The sequence below is a fragment of the Gobio gobio genome, assembly GCF_949357685.1.
Source record: "Gobio gobio genome assembly, chromosome: 14".
Taxonomy (NCBI): Eukaryota; Metazoa; Chordata; class Actinopteri; order Cypriniformes; family Gobionidae; genus Gobio; species Gobio gobio.
This window is the reverse complement of record NC_137107.1, coordinates 31,569,524-31,586,529: the sequence shown is the minus strand read 5'-3', so window position 1 is coordinate 31,586,529 and position 17,006 is coordinate 31,569,524. Positions and strand designations below refer to the sequence as shown.

The 17,006-nt window shown below is 36.2% G+C and overlaps 1 protein-coding gene across 5 annotated transcripts in view; it reads left to right on the top strand.

Annotated features, from left to right (window-relative positions):
* Positions 1 to 7,943: 7,943 nt before the first annotated feature.
* smpd4 (sphingomyelin phosphodiesterase 4) overlaps positions 7,944 to 17,006 on the top strand; it is a 14,572-nt gene continuing 5,509 nt past the window's right edge. The window contains exons 1-14 of one of the 5 annotated variants that reach the window (XM_079835825.1): positions 7,944 to 8,059; positions 8,422 to 8,490; positions 8,703 to 8,789; positions 9,334 to 9,470; positions 11,028 to 11,106; positions 11,288 to 11,384; positions 11,521 to 11,573; positions 11,665 to 11,816; positions 11,897 to 12,029; positions 12,111 to 12,182; positions 14,927 to 15,016; positions 16,190 to 16,338; positions 16,517 to 16,607; positions 16,752 to 16,852. In XM_079835825.1, coding sequence (XP_079691951.1) covers positions 8,452 to 8,490; positions 8,703 to 8,789; positions 9,334 to 9,470; positions 11,028 to 11,106; positions 11,288 to 11,384; positions 11,521 to 11,573; positions 11,665 to 11,816; positions 11,897 to 12,029; positions 12,111 to 12,182; positions 14,927 to 15,016; positions 16,190 to 16,338; positions 16,517 to 16,607; positions 16,752 to 16,852 — 1,280 coding nt within the window. In that variant the 5' untranslated portion in view covers positions 7,944 to 8,059; positions 8,422 to 8,451. The remainder of the gene's footprint in view (positions 8,060 to 8,421; positions 8,491 to 8,702; positions 8,790 to 9,333; positions 9,471 to 11,027; positions 11,107 to 11,287; positions 11,385 to 11,520; positions 11,574 to 11,664; positions 11,817 to 11,896; positions 12,030 to 12,110; positions 12,183 to 14,926; positions 15,017 to 16,189; positions 16,339 to 16,516; positions 16,608 to 16,751; positions 16,853 to 17,006) is intronic. The other 4 variants (XM_079835826.1, XM_079835829.1, XM_079835827.1 and 1 more) reach the window with 4 other exon arrangements.

Genomic DNA, 17,006 nt, shown 5'->3' with positions numbered 1-17,006 from the left:
AATAGTGAAGATCTGAGCGCTGAATTCCCCGATTGACCAATTAGAATTGGGTTTTCCAAAGAGCCATGCAATAAAAAAGCTTATAACTTTTTTCTAGGTGTTGACTAGACCTGGGTAAACCCAGCCTGATCTGCCGGCGATTTGATTTCGCCCGGCAACTCAGTCTGGAAACCCGTACACTCATTTCTACTGCTTCTGTTACACTTTTGCGGGAACCAATCACAGACTGGCTTATCCACCTGGCCCGCTATTGGAGGAATTATCACGATGACGGATAGAGAAGCGATGGGTCGTTGCCCGTTGATCAAGCCTCTTGGGGTCTGATTGGTTGAAGGACTATCCAATTGCATACAGAGTAATTTTATTTATGCACGTTTATGCTCGCGTGTGCAGTAGAAAATACAGAGCAGACTCCCCAGACCAATGTTCAATCTTAAATTGAGCTTGGTCTGGTGATAGCCAGACAAGGTGTTGACAGTAATCTAAAATTGCTTTGCCTTTTTGTCACTTTTTTAAATACAATGGGAGAACCTAGGGCCATTTTTCAAGCTCTCTCCAAATGATTTTAACAGGACCACACTTGCTCTGATAAGAGAATGAGAAAATAGATATATTTTAGTCTATGCTCTCATTTAAGAGCCCTCTTTCTGAGTCACCTCACTGTTAACTCTCTGCGGGCATTCACTGCCACTCAAAATCTGACTCATACATTTTATGCCAGCTGCATTCAGACTGAACAGGGGAAAGGTCCTCTTCCTCTCCTGAGGGACTGATAACGCCATACACTTAGTGGAGGAAATAGCTACACTAGCAATTCAGCTTCACAGAATTGCCCTTTTATATTTATTTGGTCATTTTGAAGCCCTATTTCCTCCATGATCAACCACTTTATTTGCAAATAATTTACAATAAAAATGTGTGTTGTTTTATAGAAGTCCCGTTGGCTTGGTTTTCATGAATCGGAGTACTAAGCTAAAGTGGACTGCTTTATCAAGCCACCTGCTTTTTGTTTCACATCAAGTAAAGTATGGTGACTAATGCTTACTGTATATCTGATTATGTTCACTTGTTGTGTTCAATTACTTGTTGAGCTATTGGAAAATTATTATGAGAAGGAATTCGAACATAGATGGTTATTTTCTCTCTGCACAGATTGTCCTTGGGTGTTCGTTGTGATGAATGAGTTTTCAACGCCATGATTTCAGGGTGTTATTTATCATGACATGACCAATGGCATTTCATCAATCCTGATCAAAAATCAGTTTTATGGTCAAAATTATTTTCCAGTTGCGTTATTTGTTTACTTTTAGATTTGATGGTGTCAAATGTCCATCAGAAGAGAAAATCAAGGGTATAAATCAAAAATCAACGATTAATCTATAGGAACCAGTTTGATTGAAACTGTAGCCTTCACTTTCCCACACCGATTTGAACAGGCTATTTCCTACTCTTCTTCCTGAATGACTTTTTTTATCTATTTGCATTGACCTGCTGAAGATGAAGTTGAAAGAGATAGAGAATAGCCCTGATTACCAGCCCCTGATGTGACTTCACACCAGGTGATCATGGTCATCCAAGGGTCAAGAGGGGGTCACATCCATCAGCCGAGCAACGAAAAAGGTCCTTGTGCCAGGGTTCTTCTTCTTTTTCCAGCTGGAGAGTGATGACGGCCTTGTTCCAGATAAGGGACTGATCCATTGGCCTGATTTGTGGCCAGCAGAGCAATTTCAATACCCGTCTTTGCACTGATAGATGAGGCCTGCCTTTGATAAAGGGCCAATTTACCTTAGGGGCAATGGGGATGAAACTCCAGCAGTTGCCTTTATTTGTCTAGACCACAATTCAAAGTGAAGAAAAAAAGTGGCAAAAGAAAGAAAAAAATTATGTATGAGTCAGAATGAAAAAAAGTTGCAATGTTTTGATTGGTATCTAAAGCTTTCAAATGTCTGGCTGAGAATATGTCACACACAATGCTTTCGTAGGAAGGAGCTGTGTAGGGGGTCATTTGATTGGTGGCATGTTATTGCATTCAAAATGTGCTTTTTATTCAAATTTAATTGAATGTTTTATTCAATTATTTTATTTTAATAAATATCTTTAATATCTTTAAGAAAGATTCGGAATAATGGTTGCAGAAAGTCACATCTAAGACAGAGAGAAGAAACAAAGACTGAAGTAATTTCTCTCTAATGGAACCTTAAAGAGATAGTTCACCTGAAAATAAAAATTCTGTCATAATTTACTCTCCCTCAAGTTGGTATGAATTTCTTTCTCCTGCTAAACAAAAAATAAGAAACTTTGGAGAAAGTCAGTAACCAAACAGTGGATGGTCCCCATTGACTTCCATAGTATTTTTTCCCCTACTACATATGGAAATCAGTGGGGTCCATCAACTGTTTGGTTAACCACATTCTTCAAATTATCTTTTATGTTCAGCAGGAGAAAGAAATTCATACAGCTTTGGAACAACTTGAGGGTGAGTAATTGATGACAGAATTTTCATTTTTGGGTGAACTATCTGGGATCATTATCATGAATTGATAAATCAAAATGTCTTTGATCTTTCAACATATAAGAGGTTATTGTACTATAAAAATATCCTTGAAGATTTAGAACTCAAAATGTCCTTGATAGTCCAAAAACATAGCCTGGCGTGGCCATACTCAATTCTAGTCAGAATATGAGTCTGGTACCGCTCCATTGAGCTTTGATTATGGGGCGTGTTTCAACCAAGCCAGGAAAGACCTCAATTGGATAGACCCACAACCAATCAGAGCAACGGAGCGACGCGTAACGTTAGTTGTCAAATGTCAACAGAACTCAACTGCACTGTGTTGCCAAGTCCGTGTTTTTCTCCATGTCCGCGGGTTGAAGCGACCCCAATTATGTGATTATATAAACCCAGGAATGCGAATTTTAGCAGGCAACCTTGCCAAAATAACATATTTTGCCAACCAAACGCCATTTTTTTCCGGAGAACCCCCCGGAAAGTTATTGTTTTGGGCTATAGTTTTGAATAGCAATTGTGCGCGACATTGCAAAAACACTTGGCAACCCTGTCTGCACGCACGCTGGATTAAGTAACGTTACAAGAAAAAGATGAGTGTAAACGATCTTTGCCAGTAATAAAATAATTTAAGGATACACAGAGTACTTACCAACACGATCATCGTTTCTGAGAGAACTAGTGAAGGTGAATGCATATACGAACAAGTTCTCAGTTTAGGATAAGAGCAAATTCAACCCAAGAGCCTTCGATGACGTGGATGATTACGTTACTGTTGATCATCTGTCCATCATCGTCTAAAGCCCGCCCTGACAATTTCATTGGTCCGAACAGTTTCTGTTCGGGCATAATTACTCCTCTATGGAGCGAGTCCAGATCGAATTGCCCGAGCAAAAAATGTTGTGGGCGGGGCTAAATTCGGCTGGCATCCAGGCTACCAAAAACAGCTTTTATTGAAACCAAGCTGCCAAAACAACTCGTTTCAGATTTTGTCTCAGTATGATGTCATAGTGCGACAAATACCGCCTCTGCAGAAGAAGATCAACACCTACTTCTACATCATTACTACTTTAGCCCCGCCCACCAATTCGCGCATGTCATGTAGTAGTAAATACAAGACAGATGCAAACACAACGATAGAAATGCCTCTGAGGGTTATAAGAAGTTGTGCAGTGCTAAGTTGTGGGAAAACAGCCTTTGCATTGCCTTCCTTGTGTTCCTTTATTTTAAGAATATAAGAATGACAGTGTGACAAACAATGGTACATTCATTCATAATTTGTTTACACAAAACACTGTAAGTTATACTTTGTCAACTATAGACCTGGGGCCTATACCATGAAGCTGGTTTAGCTGGCTAGCCAGATATGTTTAAGCTTAGTTTGTGCCAATCCTGGGTTTTAAGCAGAGGTGGACAGTAACGAAGTACATTTACTTGAGTACTGTACTTCAGTACACTTTTTGAGTATCTGTACTTTACTGAAGTATTATTTTTTAGGGAAACTTTTACTTTAACTTTACTACATTTGAAAGACAAATATCGTACTTTTTACTCCACTACATTTCTATCAAGGCCCTCGAAGTCAAAAGTCGCTTCTGTAGCAGCTTTGCAAGTCAGTGGATGATTTTTTTTCTTCTTTAAAAGTTTTTTTTCTTTCTTTTTTGCTAAATGTAAATGTCTGGGAGAAAGAGAAGCATAGACATATGGATGAATCTGAAAAAGCATGATGAAGGAGCTCAGTTCAGTCTGTTTTTATGTGCCTCTGAGATGCCAGAGCACGAGCACTGAATACAGCTTTCTTTTGTGTGTTTTTCGCACTTAAACAGACCAATACACACAAAATGTCAATTTTCATTTTGGGAAGTATTCACGTAAACAAAGTTGATTATGTCTTAAGTGAACGTAAACAGTTGGGGGAATATCGGATGTGTATCAGTGTGTTGGATTTGTGCATTCTGCCTTAAAGTGACAGCAGCTTTGTAAAAAGCGTTGTAACTTTTAAGTATTTAAATTAGTTCAAGGTGGTCGTATGGAGCATCACTGACTGGCTTAAACCACCATGGCATAGCGTGCATTTATACAACAATGCAACAATAATAAAATAATGCATCGACACAAAAAAGGAAATTTACTTTTGATACTTAAGTACTTTTAAAAGCAAGTACTTCTGTACTTTTACTTAAGTAAAAATAGTTTTTAACAACTTTGACTTGTAACGGAGTAATATTTGACTAGTAGTACTTTTACTTTCACTCAAGTAATGGAGTTGTGTACTTTGTCCACCTCTGGTTTTAAGTACCATTAAAGTGGTTTAGCTTTTAGCCGTGTTCATCTCCATAGTAACTTATGCTCCACGGCTAACCTGCTCCAGGACAGGTTATGTTCTGGATAAGAGATCTCAAACTGAAATCAGACCAATCAGCTGTGAGCAAAGTGACACGCCTCTGATGCAATAAAGTCACTCCCCCAGTTTCTACTCCAAATTAAAGGTCACTTCATAGCAAATGTTTTTTAAAGACTAAAGCGTCTGGCTTTTAACAAAGCTTATTTATAATAATAATACTTTTGAATGATTTAGATATCATTTATGTAATTATCTCCTTAATCAATTACACATGTATCAATTTAGTTAATCAATCATTAATAAGCACTTAGTTCAAATTAATATAAATAGCCTATATAAAGGTCATACAAATAAGCTTTAAAACCAATGAACAAAGCTATAAAAATGACTACATGTGATCTTAAATGTTCATTTCTCTCTATATATATATCAACATAACTTACTTCATATCTTTTACTTGCATTGACGTATACGATATTTCTAGACAACACTTTTCTTCCTGTCTATTTGTTTAAATTCTTAATATTTTTCAATCATGTAATATTCTGCAGAAGAGAGAAATTAATCTTAGTTTCCCTGATGCATGTGATTGGCTATTCACTACTGATGTCACAGCTAAACTCCTAAACTCAGGATCAAATCCTGAGCTGACAGAGAAAGCTGATGTTCAACATCATGTGACCAACAAAGCCTGAATAGATTGGTTGAGTTTTGTCAACTCAACCAATCCTGTAACCCTGAGTTTGTTAAACTACCATCATGGTATAGGCCCCTGGTAACTCATTACTTAAACTTTATTTGCTCAAAAACAGGATAGAAACTAGCGCGTTACTTCTAAATTTTGGATGGTTTTTATTTTAAAATCTTGCTAACATTATAAGTGGACCTCAGAGCAATGAAAAGCAGAAAATGTAGTTCATGACCTCTTTTAAGGGAAAGAACAGCCATCTCTATATCCATTCATCATTAGTTTTCATGGAATTTCTCAGATGGAGATGGAAATGACAATTGATTTTTAATGTTGCACTTGATATTTTCTCTGTAATGTGTTGATTGAGCACGATGAGAAATGAAACAGACTTCTTAAGAATGGTGTAAGAAAGAAGAAAGATCAGTAACTGCTTCTGTATTATGTGGTTCATGTTTTAATACACATTTTGAATACTTTTGCAACTTAAAAAAAAAAAGCAATCTCTCTTGAAATGCAAGTTCCCTCGGAATGATTAACGAATTCATCTCAAGGCTCAAACAATAATAAATGAAAACCGAGTGAGATACTTCTCACATTTTCAACACATTAGTGACATTGTTTCAATACAGACCTCATTATTTTGTTGTATTTCAAATGCAAGACGAGCCTTATATAAAAGCAATTATTAACCACATTCACTTGGTACAGACATGACTGCTTTCTGAATTAGAGATGAGCTTGTCTTATTTCTGAGTTTTGCTGGGGTGAGATTAACATTTATTTCAAACACTGAGCAAATTTGAGAGCTCATGCAATGCAATTTTTACAGATTAAAAAATGACTGATTATTGTTTTTTTTAATATTGCTGTTACATATCCAGATTGCCACTGTCTGCTAAGTAGCAAAATTCTTACTCAAACTGAATTAATGCATATGTTTGACTGAGAAGTGTAGAAATATCTACACAACCCTTACGGCTCTTGGACGTGACACACTTTTATTGCATTAGGCTGCTGGGTTTTTTGTGTGTTTTTTTGTGCTATTGGTGCTACTTTGCCTCAGGTACTTTTTGAAGTCTATCTACTTTGACAAATGTTTTCAATAGTCTTGCGTTTATTACTCTGAATTTCATATAATCACAAAGATTATTTATTAATTTGCATCCAAATTATGGGGGGGGGGGGGGCTAATATAGTCTGATGTTACTTTGAATCCTCCCTCAACTGCCTGTAGTTCATCCAGCTCATTTTCTCGAATAAACCTAATAAAAGATTTGAGGTTTTACAAATTCGATGCGAGATGCATGATTCACATGTAAATATTTGGGAATAAAATAACAATATATTCAAGAGGTATCCATCAGCATCTAAGTTTTTATATTTATATTAGAAAGTTCATATCTATGGTTTAAAAAAAAAGTATAACAAGTTACAAGACAATATAAACATTACTTTAACAAACTACTAAAATCACATGTCAGGGAAACAAACATAACACAAATGTGTATTCAAACAAATCGAAACAGACACATGGAAATAATCTTATTATTTTTATGTTAGAAATTATTTTTTGTTGTTCTTTATAAAGCATAAGGATTTTAGAAGTGAGTCTACATACATTTTTAGAAGGGTACCAATTATGTTAATTTTTAATATCATTATAATAATACAAAAATGATGTAGGCTATTTTAAGCTAAAAGAGTGTGTAGCATTAATGGAATCAAATATATGATGGTCAGAACAAAAGTGTTTGAATAGGGCATCATTTTTTTTTTTTTATAAACCAGAACAACACAAGGAGACATATTCATTCAAAGCAAAAATACAAAGTAACTAAAGTAAAATAAATTAAAACAGTGCCAGAGGACAAGAACAAAATTAAAACAAACAAAAGGACAAGGGTGCTCCTTTATACAACATCATTCATACCTGCTTACAATGTCATAAGTCTTTAATTACCAGCCATAAAAAGCCATAATTGCCTTTTTTTACTCATGGAATTACACAAAACGGAACAATAAAGCTTGAAATCATTTTTAAAGCAAGAAAAGTTATGTTTGGAGAGCATATCATTTTATGAATGTGAAACTTTCCCATTAATATTAATAATTGTATGAAGTATCTCTCTTATCTCTTATCTCCTTATCTCTCTTAAAAGAGACTTGTTATTAATAGAGAATTGATCCACTGTTCACCAAGCTTTAGGCCAATTCACATTTCCAAACACAGACGACCAGAAAAAGCGAGCTGTAGGATAAACATTTTAAGTATATTTCTAAAGAAGTTATTTGAATTGAGACTCGACCTCACCTTGTAAAATCAATTTATATACATTAGGAAGTTCATTTCTATACGTGACGTCACTCTCAGCTCTCAGCCTATAGATGGAGCTGTTACAGTTCTAGTAGGCGGACATGACATCATAACAACAGCATTTGACTCTTCTTGGGTCTTGGGAAGCGCGGTCTATTGGAATTTACTAGAAAAAATATAATCTTTCTCTCTCTTGCGTGCGAGGTAATATACTCAAGAACTAATTTGGCACGTTTAATATCTGTTTTAAGTGAACATGAACCCGACTGAGCGTTTAGTTCTATTACAGAGCAAACTCAGTAATGTGCAGGCTACACAGTTAGCTGACAGTGGAGCTAGCTGGCTAACCTCTTAGCGGCAATATTAGAGAAAAATATATTTAGACAAATTAAAATGTTGTGTTTAAGTATAGTCGGACAGTGGTTAGTTAAGCAGCGTGAAATACGTAGTTTTTCATTGATAACGTTCACTGGCACTTTAGGTAGTGCTAGAAGTAACTGTTACTTCACTAGTTATGCTGAATGTTTTGAAAAGTCATTGTATTATATTACTTGCATTTATTTCAGGTTTGGTGTTGATCTGTGGTCTGAGTTTCCATGGCTGCACCTGCCCTGCAACAGCCCAGTTATCTTCTGGTTAGCTCTCTCTCTCTCTCTCTCTCTCTCTCTCTCTCTCTCTCTCTCTCTCTCTCTCTCTCTCTCTCTCTCTCTCTCTCTCTATATATATATATATATATATATATATATATATATATATATATATATATATATATATATATATATATATATATATATATATATATATATAAATTATACATATATAACCTGTGTGCCTTGAATGTCTTAAGGTCAATTTAAAGGCAGACTGGACCAATAAACCTCTTCTTCAAAGATGTCATGAGTTGAGCAAAATTATAGACGATTACCCTGCAAAGGTACAGTTTTATGATTTAATACATGTGACAATGTTGAAATACCCCTTTTTATTTGTAAATGTATTATTAATGTTATTTACAGTGTTGTGTTGCACTTTTATAGTTTAACATGGGGGATCTGTTGCATGTTTATAAATTTTTAAACCTAACACAGGCCGTTTTTTTTCTCTCTCTTTTTTTCAATTCATCTGAGAAATCCATTAAAGCTGCTGCGCTGTTGCCCATGTATTAGAGATTAAACCCTGTGTCATCTGCTGGGCACATGGCACTGGACCAGCTGCTGTCCTGCTGGCGCCGCTTTACCCTCACCCTGACTCAACTCTGTGCTGTCTGTCTGAATGAATGATGTTTGTTTAGTGCTGAACTCTGTGACCCCCTTTTCTCAGATTAATTTGAGTGTTTGTGGGCCGCACATGCCTGTACTGTCGCTTCTTGTTGGCTTTTCAGAGGCTTATGTTTATTTGGATTATTTAGGTTGGCATGCATGCACCCCTGCTCTTTGTATGAAGAAAGTCAAGAAAAGTTTCTCATTGTTTTCATTTAGGAGCTGCATGCAATCTTTCCCTGGTTGGTGGAGAGTGTGTTCGGTAGCCTGGATGGAATCCTTACTGGCTGGAATCTTCGGTTTCTGCAGGTTCGATCAACAGAGTACAACATCGCCATGGACTTCCTGGACCCAAGGTTTTTTTTAATTATGTGTTTGTATTTTTTTTTGTGTTATTCTGTTTGTGTTTGTATGTATGAATGCTATTACCACAGTTTTGAGGTACAAATCAGATATATACTAATGTTTAAAAGTTTTTTTTTTTTTGGAAGAAATGAATTATTCAGCAAGGATGCATTAAATTGAGCAAAATGACAGTGAAGCGATTTATAATGTTACAAAAGATTTCTATTTCAAATAAATGCTTTCTGTTTATCAATGAATCCTGAAAAAAGGGTTTTGCTGTTTCCAAAAAAGAATTATATATATGATATATATAATATTACGGTTTTATTGTATTTTTGATCAATTAATTGTTCTGTCAAAAACATAAAATCTTACCTAGGGTTTTTCCTGGGTCAAAAATGGTCTTCGTTGGTGGCTGACACACACACATACACACCCACACACACATACCCTACCCACGTGATCTGCGAGCGCAATACTGACAATACATTTTAAAAATGCAAAGAAACATTTAGTAATTTTGCTTATCATATTTTGATATCTCATATTCTCTTACCTCGATGTTTGTTTCTTTTGTTCCTCTTTTTTTACACTATTTACAGATAATTGTTTTGGTATATAATCATGTCAATATTAAAAAGTAGCATTAAAAATGAACATATTGCCTAATTTTCTGCCATATACAATTTAATAAAATGATCAGCAAGCTAACAACAACTTTGTTCGGGTTTCACCTCACTCCAGTCTAAATGATTTAGGCTATTTATTTTACTATACATTGTCAACAGAAACAAGCTGAAATACTGTGGATAATTAAAACTAATTCTTACTAACCACTCTTGCTAAATTGGGTAAGCACACTTGTGTTCCCATTTCAGATGTTTTCTGAGTAAATGATACACTGATTCATTAGTTCAGTGTTGGACAGATCAGTTGTTTTAACCAGTCGTTAAAACTATTTGGTTCAAAGGAGTCATTAGGTCGCGAATCGGACATTTTAGCAGACGTGTTGGGTGCGAATCCCATTCGTTAGAACATCGCAAAAGATTTGTCAACATACAGAAAACACTTCAAAACTGGATATAATTTGTTTCCCCTTTATTGAAAGTATGGTTTATGTCAGCTGGTCAGAGAAGAGTCAACGTTTCTTTGAGCGCAATTCACACCCAGCGGTAATTCAAGGAAAAAATTATCCGAATGCGCCACATGCAACATGGATTCGGTCTTCTGACCTTTTGATTTTGATTAATATATGAAATATGCGAGAGCTGAGACAGTGCTTATTTTAAAGACAGAGAGAGTGCCCCTGCGGGGGAGGAGCTCTCTGATCGTTCTCTCTGTCACTCAGTTAACATGTGACCTGTCACAAGCGCAGCAGTCATCTATTCTACATCATTCATAAATCACAATAACACATAAAATTAGGCTTTGGTGGGACAAATTCGTTTTGGTGGCCGCCTAAAAATTTCCAATGCAGGAAAAAACCCTGCTGACCACAAACTTTTGAACAGTAGTGTACATATAGTAAAATGAGCTCTGTTCTAATCAAATTTAAAATATTTATTCAGCAGTGGTCCTATGATGAAATTGGTGTACAAACTACAAGCTGAGGAATACAAGTATGAGTTTCCAGTCAGTTATCTGCCGGTAAGTGTGCTCTACACTCAAATTAATTTAAAAAATGATTTATGTCCGTTAATTATGTTTATGTTCAGAGGTATTCATTTAGGTTTTGGTGCATCATCCCCTGATTAATTTCAAAGTATAAAATTGTTTTTTTTCACAGCTTTATTTACAATATCTGCATTTATTTGTGTTGTTTGCACAGGGCCCTGTAAAGTCGTCCATTCAGGCAGGGGTTCTGCCCGATTGCCCTCTGTTTCACAATAAAATTCAATTCCCCATGTCAGGCCTTCTATTGCTCAGTACGTCTTGTCTCTTTTCACCCTCACTTTTGTGTTTTACAATAAAATGTATTATATAACTTTCTCTAACTGTTACATGGCTGTTTCATCACTATATCTTTTTCTCACATAAGTGTCTGTTGTTAATCTTTCACAGATCCTTTTGAATATTATATGTTCAACTTTGCCTCCAGTCTCATTGCACCAAAGGTAAAAGCTGCAGTCGTTTTTCAAGAATAAATATTAGCATTACAGGATTTTATTGGCTGTATGTTGAAATGTTGTTTAATAATCTTTACAGAACTACCCTCCAGGGCAGCATGGGAGTTGCTCAGACAGCGCATACTTTGTACTTGTCGACACCTACCTCAAGTACTTCCTTCCTACAGAGGGCAATGTGCCTCCATCACCTTTCTCAGACACCAGGGGCACTGCGGCCTCTCCTGCTCCGAGGTATCATGATGTCATTTGAAAGATCATTTCTCAGCGAATAAACTCCAATTTTATAAGCTTTTATATGCTTCCTCTCCCAGGTCTCCCAACGTGCCTTATGTTGGATACGGTGGTTACAGCACCAGTCTGTTGAAGCGTCATATTACCCATCAACCCTCAGTCAACGCAGACCCTGCCGCTCAAGAGATCTGGAGGTCAGAGACGCTTCTTCAGGTAGGAAAACAAGATCTTAATTCTCATGCATGAGTTTTCTTCACATTTCGGCATAAACTTCATGGTTGTTTGTTTCTAAAGGTGTTTGTGGAAATGTGGCTCCATCACTATTCTCTGGAGATGTACCAGAAGCTGCAGTCTCCTCAGGTGAAGGTAAGAACAAGAAACAGGCCCTTAAACCGACACACTCCCTTCTTCCGCTGCGCACGGCTGGCTGAACACCACCACCCTCCAACCCTTCACTCCTGCACTGCATAGGGACTGCTGCACGGCACCCACCCTGATTTATGCACTTCCTCTCCCTCTGTGAATGACACGCGTGCTCTGTTTACAGATATATCCTATATTTTTGTAAGCAATTTAAGGGGGAGGGGGATTTTCCTGTTCCTCATCAGTCATTCCGACTGATCTAATGTCATTTATATCTGCGCTACATATTTTAATATAGATTACCTCAATGTATGGCTAACACAGATATGGGCTAAAAACCATAGAACTCCCTTTTGTGGTTTTGTCTTTAAAGCTGGTATAGCTAAATGTGTTATTGCGAGTGCAGTTACACTATTTTAAAATTCACATTTTAAGTCACATTAAATAACTATTAATAACCTTTTTTTTGTATATAAAATATTTTATTTATTCAAATTCAAGAATTTGTCATTGTAGCTTATTCTATTCTTTAAAACCGTTTCTTTTTGCTCTTTTCTTGTGCAAAACATGAGCACGATTACAATCAGATTGTAGTATATTATGTAATATATACACTTCTGCCTCCCTTCTAAAAGAAATTAATGAAAAATCAATGGGTTTTTTTGTCTCTTTAATTGATGATCATATGGGAGTTTTCTAACTATTATTGGCTTCATTTCAGATCAAGCAGTTGATTTTAAATGATAGCTGAACAATTATGTCTTTTGTAGTTGGCTGTGGGTGCTTCATCATCCTCTTGATCCAGTGTGAATTTGTTTTAAGCATATTGCTGATGTATTTCATGTGATTTTGGTCATCTTGTATAGCTCTCTGGAAGTTTACTGAGGCCCCCTAGTGGGTTCTTGCCCCTGTAGTAGAACATGAATTTCCCTTGAATTTTATTTCCTCAATGACTTGTTAAAATCAACCCAAAGTCATATGACTGCTCGCAATATATGGGTATAAAAGAGAAATACAGTTTTTTTTTTATTATTTTGTATTCATATTTTCTCTGTTGTCTGATAATTTGGGCAGAATAAGCACAGTACACATTTGGCATGTGATTGAAGTAGTCGAGTTATTGCTTCATGTTTGAGTCTGCATGATGCAGCCCGCTGGCTACTTGATATGTCTTCCGTCTTTGTTCTTTGGCTGTGGGATGTATGTAATCTTTTGGTGTCTCTGGCTTCCGAGTCTATTTCTCTGTCCGTGCGTTATTTACAGTCAGTATATCAGTGCAAGTCTCCCTCCAGTCAGCCCAGAACATATTAAGTTTGGCATCTTTTTTTTTTTTTTTTTACATCTTTGTGCTGGAAATTATTAACTGGAAGTCACCAGTTTACTGAAAATGAAAGGAATAGTTCACCCAAAAATAAAAATTCAATCATTATTTAATCATCCTCATGTTGTTCCAAACCTGTATGCTATTATTTTTTTTCTATGGAACACAACAAAAAGTTGTTTTTCATGTAATATAACAATTTTCATATACTACTGTTCAAAACTGACAGATTGGTACGATAAAAAAAAAAACATTTGATAGAAGTTTCTTATTCTAACCAAGGTTGCATTATAAAAGTACAGTAAAAAATATATATATTATAATTGGTGAATTTTCAGCAGTAATTCATTATTACAGTCACATGATCTATCAGAAATTATTCTAATATGCTGATTTAAATATTTAAACAGTGGTGTGTGTGTATATGTGTGTTACTATGAACACATTGCATAAACAAATCTGTGATCTAAGATTTTTTTTCTACTTGGGGAAAATAATAACAGTATATGGACTTGGAATGAAATTAATAAATTGCCCGAATTTCCATTTAATTGGAGGTGAACTGTTAAACTCTAGTGATAAAAAAAATATCTGCAGATATATAATTCTGTTTGCATGGCCTGAATTTATTTAGCAAAAATGAACTACTTTGTCTAACAAAAAAAAGAGTAAATTGGTGACTTTTTATTGGTATATTTCATGGTGAAAACTTTTAAGATGCAGTGTCTCCTTTTCTCCTGTCATAAGCTCCATTCGGTTTTATTTGGAATTATAGCGATTAGACAAAACTGCAAAGCTGAAGGCAATATAACACTTCATCAAACAGACGCTTCTCTTGAGAATCAAGGCCTACATTACAAATAATGTTCCTTGGTTGCCTTGACTACAGTACAGTTGGAGGCTTCCTGAGGCAAACAACTCTAAAATTTAGTTTATACCATAGTTTATACTCTAGTTAGCATAATTCCTTAACTTGTTTTGCCTTTTAGAAAATGTCAATCACAGAAAAGAATATTCTCTGTAATTTTCTTATGAGGATATCCTCTGGCCATATTTCATCATACACAATACAGTGTATGGGATTGATTCTCTAACTATACACTGTTATTCTCCAAGTCGCCATTTTAAATGTTACTCAGCCTTACTCTAGAGTTTTGCCTTGGTACGAAAAGGACAACTGCATCATCTTCATGTTCATTGCATTTGTGTCTTTTGTGGTCAATATCGATTTGTCTCTTTCTTTCCTTTTGTACACCCCCATTTCGGTCCTGACTATTTCCAACTATTTTTCTTGGATTGCACTCTGTCCTTTTTCCTTTCTATTCTCATGTTCACTGCCCTGCTCCTCTCCCCTTTTTCTTCCTTTCCTCCCCCCACTGTGTTCCTCTCCCCCCTCCCCTCCACCCGTTTGTGATGAGTCCTTCAGCTGGCGTTGTTGCAGTACCGCCTCAGTATGTCCAGCATGCTGTGCCAACCCCCCGCCCCACCAGGCTCTGGGACCCTCCACACATACCAAGTACTTTTACCTTTTCATTCAGTTCCACGGGCTTCCTGGAGGTAACCTAAGATTAGATTGGAGTTAGACTAGGGGTTGGTTTTAACACCTAATGTTTAGGTTGGGAGATTTGGTCTGATTATAATGTGTGATTGAATTAATGTGACTAACTTGTCTTGTGATCTCTAATAATCAGAAGATATTGTGACATTGAGAGCTTGTAAATGTGAGAAACTTTGTGTTGGTAAAAGCATGTCTATTTACGTGGTGATTTTAACACATTTTATGTGATCTGCTCTTTATTTGGTGTGGTTGTTCAACTGTGCAAACACTACACAGAATATCCAGACCAAATTGCCCAAACATCTTTTGTCTAAAGTACCTTGTTTCAACTATATGTGTGAAGCCTCCGGTACGATGGTTTCAAGAAAGTATTACACTCTGGATGAAATGATGCGTGTTTACACCTGCTATTGACATTTGTCTCCAATGATCTGACCTCAAGTGGACAAATGAGACTCATCACATTTACACCCGGTAGTAACAAATGTTTCGATTGCGTTTACTGTGACCACTTGTGATTGATTCTGGAAGGTCTCGTTTCGGTACGTTTGTTATCGCATTGTATTCAAATGTTTATTTTCATTTTATTTCAATAAATGTTATTTAAATTAAAATATATATTTTATTTAACATATTTTGAGCAGAAAGTTCATTGTTATTTTTACCCTTATAATGTGTAAAAAACTGCAGATCGTATCAGTTTTGACCTGGTCGAATGTAAGCATATAAGACGGTCAACTTTTTCAGTCATCAGTATTTCCAAAAAACTACTTTGTATCTGATTATTAACTTCTCATTAATGACAGAATGTGCAAACATTTCAGAGTTTCGCATGTTAGCATGCTATTACTACACTTGCAACTTTTTTTATTAAAAAAATTCTAATTATAGCAAAATCAGTGGGATGCAAGGAAAAATTATTTTTGTATCAATATTTATGAGAATGTTGTTATATGAAATGAATAAGAACAAATTAGGGAATTTAATTGGGTTCCTTAAATGAACGTTCATGTAATCTGTCACTGCATGTAAATGTCAGTCAAACCAGTTAATACCAGGTATAAATGGGGTCTCATAGATGTTTTTTTTTATGATCTTAAAAGTCTGACTTGTGTTTGGATGATGTCTTAGGAGCCCTTTACGCCTACGGAGGAGCACGTCCTTGTTGTGCGTCTCCTAGTCAAGCATCTGCATGCTTTCTCCAGCAGCCTGAAACCGGAGTCGATCTCCTCCTCGCCCTCTGCCCACTCCCACAGCAGTCCTCTGGAGGAGCTCAAGCGGTGGGTTTTTACAGCCTGCTAGCATCTGTCAACTTGTCCTGAGGATCAGGCTATAGAACTAAAACATCTGTAAATCTAAGGTGGCATGTCGTAAAGATTCACCCGATCAGGTGTCTTGATTGAACTGTCTTCTGTTTTACTGCTCTGTCAATAAGCCTCCACTCTCTGTCTCCCACAGTGTAGTGGTGCAAAGGTTTGTCCAGCAGAAGCTGTATGTCTTTCTTCAACACTGCTTTGGTCATTGGCCTTTGGACGCCTCATTCAGAGCGGTAAATGTCCTTGAGTGCTTACTGACATTTTGGAGCCTACTTTATACTTTGGCAATAAACGTTGTGCTGTTCAAAGCATAGTAAGGGTCGTGATGCTAAAGAAATGCATTAAATTTAATGCCATGTTTATTTTTGTTGTTTTAGGTACTAGAGACGTGGCTTAGTTACATCCAGCCCTGGAGATACACTGGAGAAAAAAATAACATGCAAGCAGATGGCCAGAACAGAACTGTTCCTGATAAATGGTATTTTATATATTGGATGCTTGTTAAAGGATTACATACACTACCGTTCAAATGGTGTGTGTGTGTGTGTCTGTGTCTATCTATATATATATATATATATATATATATACATACATACATACATACATACATACATACATACATACATACATAC